At 38.8% G+C, this 23,461-nt stretch overlaps 1 protein-coding gene across 11 annotated transcripts in view; it reads left to right on the top strand.

Annotated features, from left to right (window-relative positions):
- The window catches only part of CCDC171 (coiled-coil domain containing 171), a 316,174-nt gene that overhangs the window by 96,080 nt on the left and 196,633 nt on the right, over nucleotides 1-23,461 (top strand). For 9 of the 11 annotated variants that reach the window (XR_003523902.1, XM_027616885.1, XM_027616882.1 and 6 more), the window contains 2 exons: nucleotides 9,965-10,067; nucleotides 11,979-12,047. Coding sequence is in view for 10 of the 11 variants with exons in the window: in XM_027616885.1 (XP_027472686.1) it covers nucleotides 9,965-10,067; nucleotides 11,979-12,047 (172 nt within the window). In the remaining variant the exon portion in view is untranslated. The remainder of the gene's footprint in view (nucleotides 1-9,964; nucleotides 10,068-11,978; nucleotides 12,048-23,461) is intronic. The other 2 variants (XM_027616889.2, XM_027616883.2) reach the window with 1 other exon arrangement.

Raw genomic sequence — 23,461 nt, 5'->3', positions numbered from 1 at the left:
CCAGTCTAGGTCATGTTCATGGTCATTATTCAAGTTTTAGTCTTTATTTTCTCTGTTGCATTGCAAGAGAAAATTAAAGCCACTTTCCTCTCTAGGTTTACTAGTGAGATCAAGGGGTTATTAATAATATGCAAAGACTTCAGGAAGTTTTGAGACTTAAAAATAATAGTTGTATAACTTAGTATAACTAAGTGTGTGACTAAGCTTTTTAGAGCTGGGAGGGGGTCAGGATACATGAGGTGTTAATAAACCAGTTGGAAAGTGATACCTCCCCTGTTTTGGGAGATATAATACAAATATAGAACATAATTTTGGAAAGGTCCAAACTGAGTATGTTGAGTCCCTTGTTTGTATTTAAAAAATACAAACCCAGACTGCTTTTTAAAATTTTATTATATATTTTTTTGTGTGTGTGTCTGATCTTACAACCTGTAAAATTTTTTTAATTTAATTTTATTATGTTATGTTAATCACCATACATTACATCATTAGTTTTTGATGTAGTATTCCATGATTCATTGTTTGCGTATAACACCCAGTGCTCCATGCAGAACGTGCCCTCTTTAATACCCATCACCAGGCTAACCCATCCCCCCACCCTCCTCCCCTCTAGAACCCTCAGTTTGTTTCTCAGAGTCCATAGTCTCTCATGGTTCATCTTCCCCTCCGTTTTCCCCCCCTTCATTTTATTATATTTTAAAGATTTTATTTGAGAGAGAGAGAGGGAGGGAGGGAGAGAGCACAAGCATTGGGGTGGAGCAGAGGGAGAGGGAGAAGCGGGGGCTCGATCCCAGGACCCCAAGTTCATGACCTGAGCCGAAGGCAGACACAGCCAACTGAACCACCCAGATGCCCCCAGATGACTTTAATTTTACTATTATATTAATGAAAAATCTCCTATTCAATATATGGGTTTGAAAGATATGATTGGTAAATGAATGGCATGTTGTTATTATATTTAATGCCATAGAATTAATAGAATTTAAATAGAGGACATCTAAAGATTTAACAAAATTAGTTTTGTGTTCTGTTATACACTATCGAATTTGACTTTAAAAAGTTTTGATTAAAATTGAACTATTAATTTCATAATCTATGAATTTAATAATGATTTAATCAACTACTAAATAAAACTGACTTTCTAATTTAAGTTGCTTAGTGATTATGCTTATTAAAGTCCATCAGAGGCTCAACATATCCAGTTGGGTCTTTTAGTCATTACTGTGAGTATTTATATTTGCTTCTCTCGAAGCAGGGGAGCTATCATTTTAAAATTGGTATTATTAGGATTTGCTTTGTGCTTTCTACAATGAAATTTTTTTAAGTCCATCATTTCTTGAGATTTGTTTTTCTGCCACTCAGTAATATTTAGTTACAGCTCTAGGAGAGACCATATATTGAAAAGGGAATTCTAGTTCTCATGAGGTTTTGTTCAAAGAATATTTTATTCTCTAAAGAACTTGTGATTGAAAATGGTCAAGTGTATGTTTTTTCCCTATACTTTGGGGATTTAACTGATTATATAATACAATGATTGCTAGCATTAGATAAGATTTTGGAAAGCACTTTGATTGCTATACTTTGTGGTAAAGTTAATGTTTCTTGATAATATTTTTGCTTCAAATGATTTAGATGTGCTTTAGAATGACATGTCTCTGATTTTGCGGGAGGTATTCAAAACTTAGAGGCTAATAAATATTCTATTCTGATTTTTTACTAAAAAATAGTTGATTCCTCCAGAATAGGAGTAGTATTTGTATCTGAACATTATTTTTGCTAATATAAAAATCACTTTCTGTCTTTCTTAGTGGCCCTTAAAAATTTATAACTATTAAATAGTACTCACCAAGTGTGTATATGTGTATCTGTGTGTTTAAACGTTCATTATATGGCTGGCTTTCTAAATTTATAATGTGGGCATAAAGCTTTTTTAGTAAGCTTTTTGAGATTTATGTTTTCCTCTTTTTTTTGAAATTTATTCTTATATAAATTATTAAGTTTTGAATATTCGATCTCATCTTTGACCTGGAAAAAAATAAAATGTGTGTGTGTGTGTGAGAGAGAGAGAGACAGAGACAGAGAGAGAAATAGAGAAAGAGATGTTTATCTGTCAACGTCCATATTCAGACTGGAGAGTAGCATCTATAGAAAAATAAACTCATTGTAAAGCCACATAAGGGAGGATGGCATTTCATCTTATGATATAAGCAGTTGGGACTGCAGAATACTGACATCCATGGAAGGAGCATAGGCAAGCAAAACAAGGAGGGAAAGAAATAGTAAACTTTTATGAAGAAGTAAGAGATATTAGTTATCGTTAATAGGATTGAGGGAAAGCTGCAGTTAGGGATGACCATGAAAGCTGACCAGATCAAATGCAGTTCAGCTGAGCAGACTCCTTGTGTCCTACAAATGCACTGAGTATGTAATGGCTTTTAGGTGCAAGTGCAAGATATGATGAAAAGGTGAGACCAAGTATGTGATGCTGATTATAGGTTCGGATGCTCCCCCATTTTTACTCAGAATTCCTTCATCATGGCTTAAAATATATTTGAATCAAAGATTTTAAAGCTTACTTGAGTTAAAAAATGTTCAGAAATTATAAGGATTATGTATCGCTGCTACAAAAGTTCAACCTATGTTTAAAGTGCAAATTTCATTTAAAAAACTTACTGATTAAATGAAAGTATTTATTTTTTTACTTATTTGTTTTTTTCTACTCTTTTTAACCTTATTAACAGTGTCCCTTAACTAATTTAACTGTTATTTAGGGCTTGAGTCAACTTTTTCCACTGCAGATGAGCAGCGCCCATTTGCCAATTTCTAGATAGAAATATTTACATAATCTTTTTATATATTTCTTCAAGAGCTGGCTTTAGAAATTTTTATTTACATGCATACCCATTTGTGATATTCATGTGTAACCATGAATAAACCATGAGTAAAAAAGTGAGGGATGTATCTTTGTAGGGTCAAAGAAGGATATGGAAGAAACAAAGAGAAGGACACATTAGATTAAGCCAGAAACTCATTCACTGTAGCAGTGTGTGAGATATGGTACACCAGGGTGGAAATATAATGTAGGGCTTTGTCATCTCATTGTGCTTTCTGGTTGAAGGTATTTTATAAACAAGCTTGACTCCTCTTAAAATACATTAAGGTCTGTCAGTCACACATTTTTCTGTACTTTCTTTGAATATTTTTATATTTTTAGTCTCCTGTCTACACTGGTTGTAGATTCATTATGACATCTAAAGTAGTCCTTGGTTCATGGCGAGTAATCAATAAATGTTAATCTAAACATCATCTGGTTACCCAACAGAGCATAAAGAGGCTTTTATTGCTAGGGTAACAAACTCTCCATGTGGATTATGTCCAAGGCAAAAAGAAGTGGGTCCTTTTATCCTACAGGTTTTTTTGAAAGATTTATTTATTTATTTTTATTTGGTGGGGGGAGAGAGAGAGAGAGGATTGAGTGGGGGAGGGGCAGAGGGAGAGAGAGAGAGAGAATCTCTAGCAGACTCCCTGCTGAACGCAGAGCCCAACTTGGGGCTCCGGGGCTTCAACTCCAAGACCCTGAGATCATGACCTGAGCCAAAATCAAAAGTTGGTTGCTTAACCAATTGAGCCAGCCAGGCGCCCCTTATCCTATAGTTTTGCCTTTTAAACTTCTGTGGATGTTTAGAATTATAGAATTTCTTAAATCAACAATGTAACATTTAACTTAAGCCTACTCTTTATGTCACATGATAAAACTTGTTAATCAAAAATTAGAAATTTAATATTTTATTCTTGCTTGGCATTTTCTTTTCAACCCAACAGTTTGTTTACTTAGCAGATAAATTCTGTTTTCATTCTAGAATTTTTTTGCACATCAAAGAACTATTAAGAGAACCAACAGCTTTGGGAATAAAATTGAAATATGAGTGCAATCCACATTTCAGAAAAGTCCAATCACTTTTGCTATGTGAATGAAGAGTGAAAGCTTCATTTATAAAGCCAAAACGATTTATTGGGAAGAAAAATTGTCAACTGTAAAACAATGACAGTTTTTCTTGTCAGTAGTTGGTTAATAAACCTAGTTATTAAATCTAAGTTGAATCTGTATTAAAAGACTATTAGCCAGATATCTTTGTAGAAAATTATAATACTGCTAATTATGAATATAATAACAACTTTTAGGTGTAGTTAATTCTTTTTAAGCCTTGTCATTCAAACCTCTTCTTTATTTTTTTGAAAAATTTTACACTAGTTAGTGTTTCCTGGCTAATTTGACATGAAATTTGGTTTTATTTTTTAAAAAATTTATTTATTTTTTTAAGATTTTATTTACTTATTTGACAGAGAGAGACACAGCGAGAGAGGGAACACAAGCAGGGAGAGTAGGGGAGGGAGAAGCAGGCTTCCTGCTGAGCAGGGAGCCGGATGCAGGGCTTGATCCCAGGACTCTGGGATCATGACCTGAGCCAGAGGCAGACGCTTAATGACTGAGCCACCCAGGCGCACTGAAATTTGTTTTAAACTGTAATGGTGTTGAAATTATAACTCATCTTTTAGTCAGGATTGAGCCCTATACTTGAGAAGAATTATTGTTGACTAGGAATTTAACTGAACCCTTTTATTAAGCTCACTCCAAGTACGTAATTTGTCTGGCTTTTTACATTTATATTTCTGTAAATTTTTAATCCCTTGATATTAATGAAGACTTAGCCTCATTCGACATATATTTTGGAGACAGATTGATCTGGGTTTCATTCCCAGCCCTATCTTATAAGAGTTGTGTGACCTTTAATGATATTATCCTTCTGAATCTGTTTGCTCATTTGTGCTAATAATCTTGACTGGGCAGGGTTTTTGAGGAGAATTAAAGATAGTATGTATATATATATATATATATATATATATATTGAAGTAACAGAGGGGAATTTTGTGTGTGTGAGTTTGCATGTAACTTGTGAATATGATGCTGGCGTTCTTTTGGAGATATAATTATGTGATAATACTAGGAAAATACTGAATAAGAAGACCTAGGACACTAAACCTTTAGGATATTAAAACATATTATAAGGAAGAACCTCTGGAATGATGGTATAAGGAGCTTGGTGAACTCTCTACCTAGCAAAACAATAATTTCACTGATGAAAAATTAAAAAAAACAACAACAATCATATAAAGCTCTGGGAATTGTCCCAAGGGCAAAGGAGAAACTATCATTTAAGTAAATCTACTAATCATCAAAATTAAAAGACTTTAAAGGACAGCATCAGAAAAATAAAAAGCTCACAGAATGAGAGAAAATATTTGCAGATCATGTATCTGATAAAGGAATTTTATTCAAGATATATGAAGACCTCTTATAATTTAATAATAAAATCCACTTGAAAAGTGGACAGAAGATCTGAGCAGAGACTTCTCTAATTTTCAGTAAGAGCCATGAGAATCTGTGGCATTTGAGTGATGTTCTGTTCCATAATCCCCTTTGCACCCTGCTCCCTGTTACAGAAGCTGTACCCTGGGCGGCTGTAGCCAGGAAGATGGGCGCTTCCTCTCTCCTTGGCTTTCAGGCTGGGGCTATGTTTTCTTCCTGGGAGAGGCAAACTGCTGGAATATCTCATCCCTCAGAGCCCTGTGTTGTGGCAATTCTATTCCAGGCAGGCCTGGGTGAGAGAACCAGATTGCTCTTCCTCCACCCAGACCTCACTTGTGATGTAGAAGCTCTAACCCAGTCTTGGCAGGCCAAGAAAATTGGGTCCAACTGCTCCTGTCCCAGAAGACCAGGGATTGCAACCCCCCAGTGGCTACTTAGAGAGCAGAATTGTTGCTGTGGAAAAAGTCGGTCTCCACCCCCAAGTCCAATGCAGTGGCATAAGTGTTCTGCCCAGGAGGAAAGGCAGGCTGGTTTTAAGGGGAAAGAGCTTACTTGGACTAGAGAGTGGAGAACACATTGAAGGTCATTGTGGAAAACAAGACAAATCTTGGTGAAGAGCAATTAAGAGCAACCTGGTACCTCTATGATAGAATAAAATAACGCGGAAGCCAGAAGTTTAGAAGAGAGAACTAGAGAAAAAGACAGCCAAGAGGAGCCCTCACGGGGTCACAGTTGAGTGGGGAGGTTGGGAAGGCTGTGTGCATGTGGTAGGCTACACCCATTCAGGAGCAGTCAAAGCAGGATGTGGGGCAGACCTGAAAGCATGCCCCAAGCTACATGCAGATGCATCAACAGAGTGGAAGCCTCACTGGCACAAGGGCCTTACACACAACCAAAGACTGACTGAACCTTAAATAACATACCACAGTCATCCCTAACAGTCTGTCAGGCTGTGTGCATGCCCACGGACCCACCGCCCTCTTGGGTGTTAACATAAAGTGAGGTGTGGTTAAAGGAGATTGCTGTGAATAACAAAAGACATCCCTTTCACCTTTATGACTCTAAAGTTATTTCAGGAACTGGGAACAAAACTAAATATTATAATAAAAGATGAACTTGTGGCTCTTAGAAAGGAAATTACAAGGGTTTTAGGAGCTGTGTGCCAGGAACCATGGATGAAGACCAGATCTATATTTCTTACTATAAATCAAAATATCACAGTATGCCAAATCAGCGTTTTATTTTTTTTAAAGATTTTATTTATTTGAGAGAGAGAGAGAGAGAGCAAGAGAGCACAAGCATGGGGAGCCGCAGAGGGAGAAGCAAGCTACCCGCCCCGCCCAAGCAGAGAGTCGATGCGGGGCTTGATCCCAGGACCCTGGAATCATGACCTGAGCTGAAGGCAGACGCTTAACCACCTGAGCCACCCAGGCGCCCCCAAATCAGTGTTTTAGAGATATAAATTATCCCAGAGTTTTCACATAACTGGATATACATAAAAGGAAATAATATAACTAAGACCCTGCCATATTGCTTATATTAAACAAATTCTAGATTGATCAAAGAACCATAAAAAAGTGAAAAAGCACTGGAAGAAAAAGAGAATTAAGTATTTTATAATCTTGGAGTAAAGAAAGTCTGACACAAAATCTAGAAGTTCCAAAACAAATTATTGATAAATTTGATCACTTAAAAAAATTCAATTTTGTTTTTATGAATATAGCTGGAAGGCGAGTGACAAATTGGCAATAATGATTTGCCACATGTATGACAAAGGGATTTTTTCCATAATTTAGAAAGGACTATTGTAAATCACTAAGGTTAATACAGACAATGTAGTATAAAAATACTACAGGAGAAAAGGTACAGGTGGCTAGTCAACATATGAAAAGATCCTTAATCTTAGTTAAAATTAAAAAGTGCACATTAAAATAAGTTGATAATGCTTACCATTGGGGAGATATTGAGAAATAAGTACTTATACTGTATGTGGTAGTGTACATTGGTAGGACTCTTTGGAGAGCAATTTGGTAATAATTGTCTGAAAATAGGTGTACATACCCTTTTACCCATCAAATCTATTTCTGACATTTTATTGAGTAGGTATACTTGCATGTTTATGCAAAGATATATGAGCACACATACAAGGATGTTTATTGTACTATTATCACTAATAGCAAAAAATACTGTAAATTTTAACAGTAGTGGACTGGTTAAATTAATTAATGGGACGTCTAAACAATGGAGTACTCTGAAACTAAAAAATGTGATGTGGAATGATGTCAAAGGCAGAATAAGAATAGAAAAGTAAATTATCTAGCAGCATGTATATTATGATCCTATTTGAATTCAAAATTATACATATGTACTATATATTTTATATAAAAACTGTGATTTAACTATTGCTTTTGATACTCGTTTTATATAAAAGCTGTGGTTTAACTATTGCTTTTGATACTCGGTATTTGGCTAGGTTCTGAGGATACACTGAGGAGGACAAAAACCTCACCATATCTCCCCTCATGGAGTTTAAATTATATGAGATGGACACTAGTAAAAGACGATTCAAATACATGTAGAACCATGACTGTGATAATTGCTGCGAAGAATCTAATAGAATTGATATCGTCAGGGAGGTGAAGTGGATAGCTTTTCTGAAAAATGTGATCGTAGAACAGACATCTAAGAAAGCATTATTCGTTTTATATGTTTTAAGGATATAATTTTGTCCTGTATTATCTCTTCTCCCATTTCTTCTGGATCTATAAGTACTCTTTCACTAGTGCTTTCACCTCATCGGCTTTTAGAGGTATTAATTAATTAATTTGACAGAGAGAGAGAGAGAGAGCGAGTGCGCAGAAGCAGAGGGAGCGGCAAGCAGAGGGAGAGGGAGAAGCAGGCTCCTTGCCAAGCAGGGAGCCTGATGCAGGACTTGATCCCAGGACCCCAGGATCATGACCTGAGGCAAAGGCAGATAGATGCTTGACTGACTGAGCCACCCAGGCGCCTCCACCTCATCAACTTTAAAATACGCTTGAGTTTCTCATGTACTGAAAAAAACAAAACAAAACAAAACTCTTCTTCAACCTCATTCTTCTTTCCGGTTACTTCCCTTTATTTCTCCTTCCCTTCTTACCAGGAAGGGGTTGTCTGAACTTCTTATTTCCACTGACTTCTCTCTCACTCAGTTAGGACAAAAAAAAATTCAGGCTTACTGCTTCTTCAACCTATTCCTGTCTGAGTTATAACAGATTTCATCAAGGTCACCAAAGACCTCTAAGTCCATTGAACACTTCTTAGTCTCCATTTTGCTTGAATATTCTGTGACATTGGACATAATTGACAATTCTGTCCTTCAAATGTTCTCGGTTTCCATGACACTATACTTTTCTGTTTTTCTTCCTCTTTTTTCAATCTGCTTTGCTGGTTTTTTCTTTTCTAACTTTTTAAAAATTATATTCAGTTAGCCACCATATAGTACATTATTAGTTTTTGATGCAGTGTTCAATGATTCATTAGTTGCGCTCTGGAGTTCCTTAAGGCCTTGTCTTAGGCTCTTTTCTCTTCCTGCCAAACGCTCTCCAGGCAAGCCTCAGGTAGTACCTGTAGGTGATGCCCAAACACATTCCTGACTTCTCTTCTGAGCTTTGTACCATTATGTCCAGCTGCGTCCCATATTTTTCTATTTTATTTGTTCTTTGTTAATTCGAATATATTTATTTAGGACGTCTTATTTGCCTTGCATTGTGCTGGTACTGGGAGTGTCTTAAAGGTATTTCCAGTGGAATGTGATTGAAACAGAATTCATGATTTTGTACTCTCTGCCAAAAACAAGCAAACAAGTAAATAAACAAAAACACCCAAAATAAGACCTTCTCTACCACCATTGTTCTCACTGTACTACTGAAATCTGCCAGTTCTTCTAGCCTGGAGCTTGGGATCACTCTTGACTCTTCTTTTACCTGAGCATCTACCCAACCTCATCAATTCTATCCCGTCTGATCCAATTAAATCTAATCCAATTTAATCCGATCAGTGTAGTCTAACCCAATGCAGTGTCACCAAGGGCCTGGCTGTTCCATCTTCTAAGTATTTTGCCCCCCACCCCGCTCCCATTTCCTTTGCACAGCCCAGACCCTAGCCCCTAGCCCACACTCCTGTTACCTCCTGAGTAGACCTCTGCGGTTCCTTCTGTGTGGTCATACTGTATTCACTTTTGACCACCATCTGGCAATTTGCCACATACTGCAACCTTGATCTTTTAAAGTATTTCCTAATTCCTCTTTGTCTCAGTTTTCTTACCTATAAAGTTGGGATAATAATAGCCCTTCCCTCTTGGATTGCTGTGAGGATGAAAAGGATTATTATGTATAAAATAGTGCCGGGCACTAAGGCCTCAGTATATTGTTACCGAGACCTTATACAGAGTTACAGTAAACCAAGTAAAAGGTCTGATTAAGATAGAAGGAGGTTTATTAATAATGGATTTGAATGGAGTAATTTTTAGCTTGTTAACTGTGCTGTATATGCTCACACAAATCTGCAGCTCCTATAATACGTGACCTTATTATGTGTAATTGTTTTCTTAATTAAAAGGCTAAGAAGCACCAGGCCTTTCTAGTAGAGACATGTGAAAATAACGTGAAAGAATTGGAATCGATCTTGGACAGCTTTACTGTGTCGGGCCAGTGGACATCAGGTTAGTTGAAGGTATAAAATGACAGATGCATCTGTCAACGTTCCAAAGTCACTACATTTTGGGAATTCTGCAGATGCCTCTTACAGTCCCTCATCTCAACATGTTTCGATTTGATGACATGTTAAGAGCAGTTCTCACAGCAGTCAGTTGGCCTAGCTGGCTGAGAAAGGGTGACGGAACGTGGACCTGCTGTTGTCCTCCCAGAACTTGATTTACAAGTGTTGGGGTCTGCATGATTGGACAGACAAGGGCTCACTTGCTGTGTTCTGAATCCAACTGAGAAAAAAGTCCTTACAGTATACCTGCAAGGGGAACAGATGTTTCCATCAAACTGAGCCAAATTCTGAGGCAACCTTCAACAACTTAAAGGTCATGCATTCAAAAGGTTATGTAGGACACAGCCTGTAACACAGTGAGTATGCTAAGCTGGTTTTCTCCTTCACTTCCTAGTACCACACATAGACTCTCGAGAGAAGAGTGCTTAGGTAAAACGTTTTGGTTTCAGTATTAGCACGGTTAATAAGATAAAGAACTACAAAAATTGTATATTAGGTAGGCATATTTGGGGAACTAGCAGAAGCACTAGCTGGTTAACAAATACTGTCCATGATTGCTACTTCCTTAATTTTTTGCTATTATCTGTTTTTTTGGGTCTATTTTTATCCTTCATGCTAGTTTAGCAGTCATTTCATGAAATGAACTTGTAACTTTTCTTAAAATTTAAACTTTTACCCAAAGCATTAGTGTTTTGTTTTGTGGTTTGTTACTGTGGAAAGACCAAGGGTGTGACATAAAAAATATAGAATCCAGTGTTCAATGATATTTGCTAAAGCTTTGGAGGATAAAATTTTCTTTTGCAACGTTACTGTTTTATTACTGAGATGTGTCATTGCTTAACGGTGTTAGGAACTTTAAAAATTGTTAAATTATTATCATAGTATATCTTATACTTCAGTGTTATTTTAAATACTTCTTCAGAGCTGAATTCAAAAAAATAAAAATAATGCCACATCTCTTTTGAATTTTAAAATGAAATAGTTGATAAAGCAACTCACAGGCTATTGCTAAGCCTATAAAAGACTCTTAAAGTTTTTCTTTTTCTTTTCATCTTTTAGTAACCATCCTTTTTAAACTCCTAGCTTCCCATATATAGGCACAGCCTATATATTATAGAGAAAGTGTTTCTGGAAAAGGGACTGTTATGGTGAATTAGTGATTTTTGTATTGCTGTGGAGTGGTTTTTGTTTCCATATGGTACTGGTTATTCACTCTTTCACCCACCAAGAAACATTCTTCTCTGATCTGTTTAATGGAAGCCCAGGGCCAGAGTGAAATCGCGTCCCAAGCAGGTAAGTGTGTCAGCCAGCGTGCCAGCAGGAAGAGATGGCACTCTCTGAAGAGAGTTTAATCAAGATATTTATGGAAATGTGGACAGGATAAGAGAACCAATAAGATAGGATAAGACAGGGGCATTCAGTTGGCTAAGCATCAGGCTCTTGGTTTCGGCTCAGGTCGTGATCTCATGGGTCATGGGATCAAGCCCCCCATCAGACTCTGCGCTCAGTGGGGAGTCTGCTTGAGATGCTCACCCTCTGCCCCTCCCCCCACTCGTGTGCGCGTGCTCTCTCAAATAAATAAATCTTAAAAAAAAAAAAAGTAGGATAAGACAGCAAGAACAAGCCCGAGTGGAAAATCAATACCACGCCTGAGCCTACAGCGTGCAGTGGAGGGCACGTTGTCACCATAGTCCAATACGAGCCACAGTTGTGGAAGAGGACCTGCCTGACGAGAGCTATGGCTGCTAAAAAATGGGGAATGCACTGGAGCAGGGGGAACAGACGAAATAAATACCCTGACATTCTTTTCTTCCCTTTTTCTTCTTTCTTCCTCCACCCTCTTAATCTCCTGCAGGTGCACTCACTGTCCAAATCCAACCGGAAGGCAGAGGGCAGAGGAGCCCAGATCATGCAGTCTGTAGAGGTCAGCCTTTACAAGCGAAACATTGTTTGTTCAAATAATTTAACAAAACCTGTCACTTCTGGAAATACCTTGATGACATTCTTTTCTGATGAACTCTTCAGAGTGTGCTGTCTCTCTTCCTGCACCCGGGCTGCTTAGGACCTGATTTCCCTCTGGCCCTGGGCTTCCATGAGACAGCCGTGTAAAACCCTAATGGACTCCCTTTCTGCTTACAGTCAGGGTGGGGTTTTATTACTTCGTGGAGGGCTATAAATAATATGCTTCATTGCTTAATGTTTTATGGAAGAACCTGCACAGTTAAGATTGTCTGCCATGGCTGACAAGGCCTGGCTTCACTCCACGAAGATGAACAAATATTTTGTTCCTCACAAATAAAGTCATGTAAAAACTTACCCTAAGCTAACTTACCTTGTGGGCCTGTGTGATAGAAACATGTATACGGGGCGCCTGGGTGGCTCAGTCATTAAGCGTCTGCCTTCGGCTCAGGTCATGATCCCGGGGTCCTGGGATCGAGCCCTGCATCGGGCTCCCTGCTCAGCGGGAAGCCTACTTCTCCCTCTCCCACTCCCTCTGCTTCTGTTCCCTCTCTCGCTGTGTCTCTCTCTGTCAAATAAATAATATCTTAAAAAAAAAAGAAACATGTATACATCTCACAGTATATATGTTTTTGAGAAAAAGTCTATTTCAAATAGGAACGGGGTGTTACCATGTGATGATAGGGCAGCCTTAGAATTTGTTACAGAATTAATTCAGTTACCTCCAGAAAGGTTTTCCAGAGGGATCCTCGGCTCTGCAGAATGGCCAGTATGCAACAATGCTTTACTTCCTTTTATTACCTCTTCCTCCCTTTCAGTTCAAGATATGCTCTGTATCTACTCCTCAATTCAGGAAAAGCAATCCATGGTGGATGGTTACAATTTTTTGTTTTTGTTTTTACTTGCTTTTTAAAATGGGATGAATGAAAATTGTTTTCTTGGATGAATTTTAGTCCCGAGCTGATCATAGCTGCCAGCTATTCTCTTCCCCATCTTCTTCAGCCTTGGTGGTCCTCCACGGTAAATGTTTGTGAAGCAACAGTAGCCCCCCCCCCCCTTATCTTCGCGTCACAGATGAGGCAAAGTTTCGGTTAGTGTAAGACCTTCAGGAATTTATTTACTTAGAGGATTTACCGGGATTTTCTCGAGGGTGATCAGTGTGAGAGTTCACACCTTGTTTCCTAGTGCTTCCAACGCTGCTCCCTCCGACTCCCGATCTCTCCTTCCACCCTGCTCCCCCTGCAGTCTGTTTTCTCTGTAGCCACCAGAATGATCATTTGCAAACCCAAGTGAGAGCATGTTATGCCTTTGCTTTAAATCTTCTTGGGCTCTGCATTTCACTAAGAGTAGAAGCCAAAGTGCTAGCAATGGCTTGCAAGACCCTACGTGGTCTGCGCCTGTCCTTTATCACCCCTCCGACTTCCCCTTGTCCCTCTGTCTGTTTCGGCCCCTCTGGCCTCCTGTTGTTTCTTGAGCACACCGAGCATGCTCTTGCCTCGGGGGGCCTTTGTGCTGGCCATTCTTTCTACCTGGAAAGTTCCTTACTTAGATGTGTCTGCATGGCTCTCTCTCTCATCTTTTTATTTAAAACATTTTTTTAAAAGGTTTTTTTATTTTTTTAAGTAATCTCTGCCCCCAGTGTGGGGCTTGAACTCACAACCCTGAGATCAAGGGTCACATGCTCTACTGACTGAGCCAGCCAGGCACCCCTCTCTTGTCTTTGAAAATCTATGCTCAGATCTCACCTCCATGAAGCTTATCTGCTACTCATTCCCATGCCACTTGTCTCACTACCCCTTTCCCTTTTCTGCTCTACTATTTTTCTTCCCCGAGCACTTACTGCTGTCCAACATTTCTAACACACTACATGGTGCATTTATTTTATCTGTGTTAGTCAAAATTCTCTGAAGAAACAGAACCAATAGGATAGATATAGGAATGGCTGCTGTGGTTATAGAGTCTGGGCAATCCCATGACTTGTCGTCTGCAGACTGAAGACCCGGGAAAGCCAGTGATATAATCCAGTCTGAATCCAAAGACCTGAGAACCTCGCGGCTCCCGGGGTCCGAAGGAGGAGATGGAAGACCCAGCTCAAGTAGAAAGAGAGAATTTGTCCTCCTTCCACCATTTTGTCTGTGATGGGGGTATAGGGAGGCAATAGGTTGCCTCACCACTCTGGTGAGGGCAGATCTTTACTCAGCCCACTGATTCAAATGCTAATTTCTTTCAGAAACACCTTCACAGACACACCCAGAAATGTTTGCCAGCTATCTGGGCATCCCTTAGCCCAGTCAAGTTGACACATAAAATTAATCCCCACAATATCTAAGTTCCATGAGGGCAAGAATCTTTGTCCCTTTTATTTACTAATGTTCTTTAAGCAGCTAGATCATTCCTTGCATAAAGCAGTCACTCGGCAAATATTTGTTGAATATTAATGAATAAAAGTGTGAATGAATTAATATCAAGTCAAAAGTCTATTTTGCATTTTAATTTTTGAGGTTATAAAGGTAGTCATGGAGTCTCCTAGCAGCCTTTTGGGTAGCAATCCATATGGAGTCATCAGGAAGATTGACCTTAAGTGGAAAAGATGTACAATCTTACATGGGCCATAGAAATGCCACCTGGATTATCTACTATCATTGGGCAAGATAGTCTCAATTTGCTTGAACAGGGACATTTATTTCCTAGTTCTGCTTCCTACTGAAATTGAAGCACTACAGCTGTTCATATCTCATTTCTTTTCTGGTGAAAATTCTTCTAGTAGGATGTGTATGGGGAGAAATCCTTTCCCACTTTGAGCCCTTTCTGCCTAGAGTGTTTCTTCTAATACAGTTTCACCTCTGCCTGAGGATGTTAGCAAACACATAGAATGTAACTTTTCCTTCCTTAGGTTTGCAAAAGAAAGTTTTTCTTGTGGCTCAGTCTTGGATCCTCCTCAGGGTGGTTGACTTTCGTTTTGACTGAGAGCCCTCTGACCTTCTTCAACCTTTCCCTCCTTGAGGAAATCATTTGTAATACTCTAGAGGTATTCTTTTTCTTTCTACTGGAGAGGACCCTGGGAAATAATAGCAACAGCCTTTGATGCCTTTAGGTGTATATATATATATATATATATCACCCAGGAATTGGGCAGTCTCAGGGACGGCTCTTAGGATGATCAGGACAATAAATTGGACTTTTCCTCTCCTCTCTCCTTCTTTACTTCTTTAATAAAGGACTGTGGTCTAGATCTGATATCTTCCTGAGAATTTTAATTGTTCTTGTGAACCTCGTGGCTGGTACCTTTTAACTGGAGATTTATGGGTCACTGAGAAGCTGAGGATGCTTATAAGAGTGGCACACAGGCCTCCTTCGGTGTCATTTGCCAAATTCTTCTAGCTTACTTCTCTCACCTCCCAATCCACTTCTCGCTTACTTCTTTCACCTCCCTTACAAACCAAAATTGGCCTACTTCATCATGCTCCTTGTTTCAGTTTGCAAAATCCAAGGAAGTGACTTCAGTAAGAGTGCTCGACATCCTCTCATGGGATCATTAGTTAATCGCACAATTTTGAAGGCTAAGGAATCCAACACCTGCAGTTGGGAAGCTGGAGACGCAGGAGGACTGATGGTATAGTTCCAGTTTGATTCTGAAGTGCTGAGAACCAGGAGAGCTGCTGGTGTTAAGTTCCAGGTGAAGTCTGAGTCAAAGGGCAGGAGAAGACCAATGTCTCAACTTGAAGACAATCAGGCAGAGAGAAAGAATTCCTTCTTAGTTGGCCTTTTATTCTATTCAGACCTCCAGTGGGTTGGATGAGGCCCATCTGCTCTGGGGAGGGTAGTCTTCTTTCTCAGTGTGCTGATCCAAGTGTCAGTCTCATCCAGAAACATCCTCATAGATCCATCTAGACAAAATGTGTAACTGAATATCTGTGTCCCAGTCAAGTTTATGCATAAAACTAACCATCGGATCCCTTCCTCCCCTTACTGTTAGCCTGTGGTAACCACCATTCTACTTTCAGTTTGTATGAATTTGACTACTGTAGATACCTCTTATGGTGGAATCATATAGTATTGGTCTTTTTGTGATTGGCTTATCTCACCCAGCACAAGGACCTCAAGTTTCATTCATGTGATAGCATGTGACAGGAATCCTTCCTTTTTGAGGCTGAATAATATTGACATTTTGTTTATCTGTTGAGGACCTTTGGATCACTTCTACCTTTTGGCTATTATGAATAGTCCTCCTATAAACATGGAAATATCTCTTCAAGACCTTGCTTTCAGTTCTTTTAAATATACACCCAGAAGTGAAATTACTGGTCTGTTAACTTTTTTTTTAAGATTTTATTTTTAAGTAATCTCTGTACCCAACATGGGTCTTGAACTCACAACCCCAAGATCAAAAGTCTCATGCTCTATGACTGAGGTGCCCCTGGTCTATTAACTTTTATCACAGAACATTAGTGAAATGAGGCCATTTCCATATTTTATTCGCTATAAATTGAGTTCCCTGGTTAGAAGCAATGCTATGTGGATTATGTAATTATGAATAAGATGTCTTGTAAATTCACATTGGTGATTTCAGCAGAAATACTATGGTCAGGGAAGGAAAATCTATACCCAGAGTTAGTGTCTACTGTAGTAAGAATGAAACATTGCTCCTTCCATGATGGAAGTGACTTAGTATAATCAACTTGCCACCAGGCCCTAGAGATGGTGTCATATCATGGGTTCACTGTCTTTGCTATTGATAGATTTTGCATACAACAGGGGTTGTAATCCTAGCAGTCGTGGCGAATGGATGTCTGTGTTGCTGAGCCCATGTATTCCCTCCATCCTTGCTGCCATGACCCTTTTGTTGTAAGGAAAACAAAGGTGGTAAGGACGAAGGTGGCTGGGAAGAGATGCTAGCTAATAGCCACAGAATGCCTCATCTTGTCCTCCTGATTATTAAGATCCTCTTCTACTGATTGTTCTGGGCACAGTGCCCATTTGGAGAGGTCTGTCCACATACTGTTGCCCATATCACCTTGCTACCGATTTTCTAGTTGTGTTCTTTTCGAGTCCCTGACCATTTTTGTTAAATGTTAGCTACTACCCACACATTGGTGTACATTTGTACTTTTGGTCATTTCTCATTCCAGGTGAAATGACAGGTCCGTTACTTGTCTGACTACTGGCAGGATTTCACTTCATCGCTGTCCTTCAGGGCCACCCTTGAGTGGGGTTATAGTGCTGCAACTGTTTACTTTTAATTAGAGTCAGCATATACAGAACCATCTATATACTAAACCCATTTCTTCCATTAGTCAACAGGTCATAGGAAACCTTCCATGGATTCAGGTTGTGGATTAAGAGGGGAGGCAATATAACAGGCATAGGGCCCATTCGAATCTGGACTATTTGCTCATGTAACTTAATTATGCCTTCAGGATTTGTTTGAATCCAGTTTTGTATAGACCACTTTCACTTGATGATAGAGTGCTGTTGTGCATGCCCAAATTTATGGATTGGTGGATCAGACAATAATGATTTTATGACGGGCAATTCAGGTCTCATGGTAAATTGGTGGCCATGAATGTATTATCTCCTGAGGACCAGTAGCAAGTGTAAAGCTTGATTCTCAAGAGGAGAAGAGTTATCTGTAGAGGATGACTTGCTTTGTTCTGATACCCTAAAAGTTTACACTGTGATTCTATGAGGACCTTGCCAAACTTGACCTGTGGGAGCTTGAGGTCAGAATGCTATCATCAACTTGGTAGAGAGCTAAGTAGAACTTGTGAGGTCTTTTGGAATGGAAAATTGATCAAGATTTCTATAGACTAGATTCTGCCGGAGTTGATATAGCTCTGAGGTAAAGCTATGAAGGTATATTGCTAGCCCTGACAGTTGAAGGAAATTGTTTTGTTAGTTTTTACTAAAAAGATGGAAGAAATAGCTTCATTCCAGTTGCTGGGAAATGTATTGACCTGTTCTGACAATGAAACTACATCTTCAACTGCAGCTGCAATTGGAATCACATGTAATTATGCTTACAGTAATTCACTGTTATTCCCTAAGATTCATCTGTACTCTGCACAAGCTAGGTAGATGAGTTGAATGCTGATGTGGTTGGAATCACCACCCCTGTATCTTTTAAGTCCTTCCTAATGGCACTGATCTCTGCAATCTCTCCAGAAAGGTGGCATTACTTTTGACTTACTATTTTGGTAGGTAAAATTCTAGTGACTTCCACTTGCTTTTTTTCTATTGGTTTTCCTCTGTAAATCCTCCACTCCATGGGTCAGGTAACCAGTATGGATAGAGTGCCAGTTTCTGCATTTGTCTTTTCTTAGTTCTGCATTCCAAACCAAGGAAATAAGGTGGGTTCAGGTACCTACTGGGCCCACTGATGATAGAAACTTAGCCAAAACTCAGTCAATCTCCTGATTTCTATAAGCTCCCACCTTAACTAGTGAACCACGATAGCATGTTAGTTCTGTAGGAATTAGTGTCAGCTCAGATCCAGTGCCCAGCTATCCCAGTGATTAACCCCCTTTCTCCAGTGCATAGTCACCTTGTTAAATGGTTGCATGTTTCTTTGAGGAAGGTGAGGAGGAAGATTTACAGTATGATCTTCTGGCAGTATGTTAGGGTTTCCAAAGGGAACCCCCCTCCTCTTTATTCAAGAGATACTGGGTCTGTGAACTAGCTCAAGTCTGATAATTGATTGAGAGCCAAGAGTCTTTTCTGTGTTGATTTAAGTTCTACCTCTGGTAATTAGACCTACAGCTTTTCTACTTATACAAATCAGATAACATTTAAGTAGAGTGCCTGTCTGTTTTAGTCCTATGAACACCGTGATCAGTTAGCCAACACCAGCGATCTCTGTGGGTAAAACCATTTTGTTTACTGCTTTGATTTCATTATGACGACCATGTCCATTTTGTTTCTGGAAATTAAGTACTACCACTTGGCCTTTGTCACCCAGATCCCATCGTCCTCACTGAATTCAGGGAACCCAGCTTGATGGCTGTTATCTCTGCTACACAGAGCTTATTGAGCCACACAGGGCTAGCTCATCAAGGATGCTGGGGCTCCCCTCACCAATACATTTCTCAAGCATTGGTAAAGAAAGTGTTTTTTTGTTTTTTGTTTTTTTTTAACTTTCGCTGGAGACATAGGGGGTGGGTGAGCAAGACTTACATAATAAATACTCTCCATATGTTAGAAAAGTTAGAAGTCATTTTCCTTAAAAACTCTAGAATGGGTACCTGTGTTTACAAGATAAGGAGATTGTTTGTTTATGATCTCAGTGAGTAAAACAAATTAATATACAGAATGTAATCTCAGTTTGAAAAGCATAACTGCCAACAAAACGTTTATATTTAATGCTTTTGGAGTGAAAAGGGAATTTTCTTGGTCATCAATGTGTTAAATGTTTAGATTTTCTTAGGTGAAGATAAAATCCATTTGAATGTTATTTTCTGTGTCTTACCATGTGATTAAAAATCCACATTAATGAAACTGGATCATTTCCTTACACCACACACAAAAATACTCAAAATGGTTGAAAGACCTAAATGTGAGACAGGAGTCCATCAACATCCTAAAGGAGAACAGAGGCAGCAACCTCTTCGACCTCAGCCGCAGCAACTTCTTCCTAGAAACATCGCCAAAGGCAAGGGAAGCAAGGGCAAAAATGAACTATTGGGATTTCATCAAGATAAAAAGCTTTTGCACAGCAAAAGAAACAGTCAACAAAACCAAAAGACAACCGACAGAATGGGAGAAGATATTTGCAAATGACATATCAGATAAAGGGCTAGTATCCAAAATCTATAAAGAACTTATCAAACTCAGCACCCAAAGAATAAATAATCCAATCAAGAAATGGGCAGAAGACATGAACAGACATTTTTCCAAAGAAGACATCCAAATGGCCAACAGACACATGAAAAAATGCTCAACATCGCTCGGCATCAGGGAAATCCAAATGAAAACCTCAATGAGATACCACCTCACACCAGTCAGAATGGCTAAAATTAACAAGTCAGGAAACGACAGATGTTGGCGGGGATGTGGAGAAAGGGGAACCCTCCTACACTGTTGGTGGGAATGCAAGCTGGTGCAACTGCTCTGGAAAACAGTATGGAGGTTCCTCAAAAAGTTGAAAATAGAGGTACCATATGACCCAGCAATTGCACTACTGGGTATTTACCCCAAAGATACAAATGTAGGGATCCGAAGGGGCACGTGTACCCCATGTTTATAGCAGCAATGTCCACAATAGCCAAACTGGAAAGAGCCAAGATGTCCATCGACAGATGAATGGATAAAGAAGAGGTGGTATATATATACAATGGAATATTATACAGCCATCAAAAGGAACGAGATCTTGCCATTTGCAATGACGTGGATGGAACTGGAGGGTGTTACGCTGAGTGAAATAAGTCAATCAGAGAAAGACATGTATCATATGACCTCACTGATATGAGGAATTCTTAATCTCAGGAAACAAACGGAGGGTTGCTGGAGTGGGGGTGGGGTGGGAGGGATGGGGTGGCTGGGTGATAGACATTGGGGAGGGTATGTGCTATGGTGAGTGCTGTGAATTGTGCAAGACTGTTGAATCACAGACCTGTACCTCTGAAACAAATAATGCAATATATGTTAAGAAAAAAAAAAGAAGATAGCAGGAAGGGAAAAATGAAGGGGGGGAAATTGGAGGGGGAGATGAACCATGAGAGATGATGAACTCTGAAAAACAAACTGAGGGTTCTAGAGGGGAAGACGGTGGGGGGGATGGGTTAGCCTGGTGATGGGTATTAAAGGGGGCACGTTCTGCATGGAGCACTGGGTGTTATGCACAAACAATGAATCATGGACCACTACATCAAAAACTAATGATGTAATCTATGGTGATTAACAAAACAATAAAAAAATTTAAAGAAAAATCCACATTAAACAACATTTTTTTTTTCCTATTCTGAGGTTGAACATGACTACTCATGGTCTATATGTATGTATATATACGTATATACACACACACATACACATATGTATTCTTAAAAAAATCTCAGTCTTTTGTCTTCTGTTGTCTCTCCTTTCTCTCTCTTTCTTTCTTTCTTTCTTTCTTTCTTTCTTTCTTTCTTTCTTTCTTTCTTTCTTTCTTTCTTTCTTTCTTTTTTAAGATTTTGTTTATTCATTTGAGACACAGAGATACAGAGAGAGAGAGAGAGCATGAGCAGGGGGAGAGGCAGAGGGAGAGGGAGAAGCAGGCTCCCTTCTGAGCCAGGAGCCCGATGTGGGGCTCGATCCCAGGCCCCTGGGATCAGGACCTGAGCTTAACCATCTGAGCCACCCAGGTGCCCCTCATTTTTTTTTTTTTTAATTTTATTTATTTATTTGAGAGAGAGAGAGAGAGAGAGATCACTAGCAGGCGGGAGGGGTAGAGGGAGAAGCAGACTCCCTGCAGGGAGCCCGATGCGGGGCTTGATCCCAGGATCCCGGGATCATGACCTGAACCAAAGGCAGACACTTAACCCACTGAGCCACCCAGACGCCCTCTCCATTATTTCTTCATAATTCTCCCCTTTTGGGGTCTTGCAGAAAACTGAAGTAGATAAGAGAATGTTTGAAAAGGTTGAAGAGATAGACAACCTTATTCATCACAACGTACTGTTTCTACTGTGGAACTATAGTTTAATGAAAACCAGCTTGAGAAACAGTGGTTTATTTGGGTCATGTGAAAATATTTAGTTTTTGAGCTTGTTTAAAAGAAAACATTTAAATCGAGGGCTTGGAACCATTTCTCCTACCTCTCTCTCTGCCGTGGGCTACTCATTCAAAAAAAGATTTGCTTTTATGTAATCATTCTAGGTAAGTATATACCTAAGAAATGTAGAAATTGGGTGCTCTATATTAGGATAGCAGTTTCTAATCTACCATGAGATCATGAAAGAAAGATATACCCTTGACAAGAGATTGATTAGTCCCAAACAGGATGGAAAATTCATTCTTCCCCAAAAACTTTCTCTGGTCAGAAGCACTGCCAGTTGAGGTTGGCCTTTTTAGCCAAATAATTATACCACAACCTGAGTAGAATTGTTAATCAGAATCAGATTCAGGTAATTTTCTTCAAATCACAAAAGATAATAATGCTTAAATTGTCTGAAAAATAAAATCATGATACATACAGAAGAAAATATCACTATAAATAATAAAACATTCACTGGTTATGATATGGATACACATACATATATTTTTATATTTAGTGTGTTATGATGTTGGATAGAAATACAAAATAAAATGTGAAAATTCTTAAAAACAAAAACAAAGGGGCGCCTGGGTGGCTCAGTCATTAAGCGTTTGCCTTCTGCTCAGGTCATGATCCCAGGATCCTAGGATTGAGCCCCACATCGGGCTCTCTCCTCGGTGGGAAGCCTGCTTCTCCCTCTCCCACTCCCCCTGCTCTCGCTATCTCTCTGTCAAATAAATAAATAAAATCTTTAAAAACAAAACAAACAAAAAGATTTGCCAAGGCATACCGAGTTGAAGTGTACTCAATATTAAAAGTGAGTGAGAGAGATTGAAACAGGTAGCAGTGATGGGAAAGTATAGGTTGGCCTCCAAGTACTGAAACATTTAAGTATAGGGAAAGTTGGAAGGTTTTGAGTTGGTATTTTGAAATATAAAGTGTTCTAACACATTCTGTTCTTCATTTGGGACTTTGACATTTGAAAAGCCATTTATGACCACTTTTCAAATTATTTTCATTGTCTTCATCTGTGAATTTTTAGAGCTTTCTTTGAGATCATTAATAGGTTATTGTTTCTTGTAATATTCAGGGGTTAGGATATTTTAGATTAAATCAAATTATCAATAAGGTCCTGAGTCCTAGTGACTCTTTCTTCTTATTTATAAGCATTTTTCCATGTTTCCATTTATAAGCATTTTTATGATGGATGTGGATAAGACTTAAAGCATACTTTGTACTTCAACTAAACTTTATTGTATAAACATTTTCAAGCAAAGAAACTTTATACAGAATATAATAATATGCATGGGTCAGTAAGGACAGGGCATTTTGTCCCCTTACCCTTTAACACTCATATTAAAATGGTTTTATTCTTCTGAATTTCTAAGAGGAAGCTTTCTCCCTTATTGTAAAAGCCAGCAGATTTCCCGAATATCCTTGGATGATTTATTCATGGCCTACTTGTGTAGTAGCAAAAGAAAAGAATTATACATTACATTTTTCTTATGTTATGCAAGAGTAATTTTTTAAAAAATATATTTGGTAAGACCTTTAAAAAAATTTTTAATGAATTGTCTTTCTAACTCATAGTAATTACAAAGAGTACTGTCTCCTCCTTTATCATGGCTCAGAGCAGTGTCCTTTTTTTTTTTTTT

The sequence above is a fragment of the Zalophus californianus genome, chromosome 13, assembly GCF_009762305.2.
Source record: "Zalophus californianus isolate mZalCal1 chromosome 13, mZalCal1.pri.v2, whole genome shotgun sequence".
In the NCBI taxonomy this organism is placed as follows: domain Eukaryota; kingdom Metazoa; phylum Chordata; class Mammalia; order Carnivora; family Otariidae; genus Zalophus; species Zalophus californianus.
The sequence above is the reverse complement of the archived record's forward strand: the minus strand, read 5'-3'. Positions and strand labels throughout refer to the sequence as shown.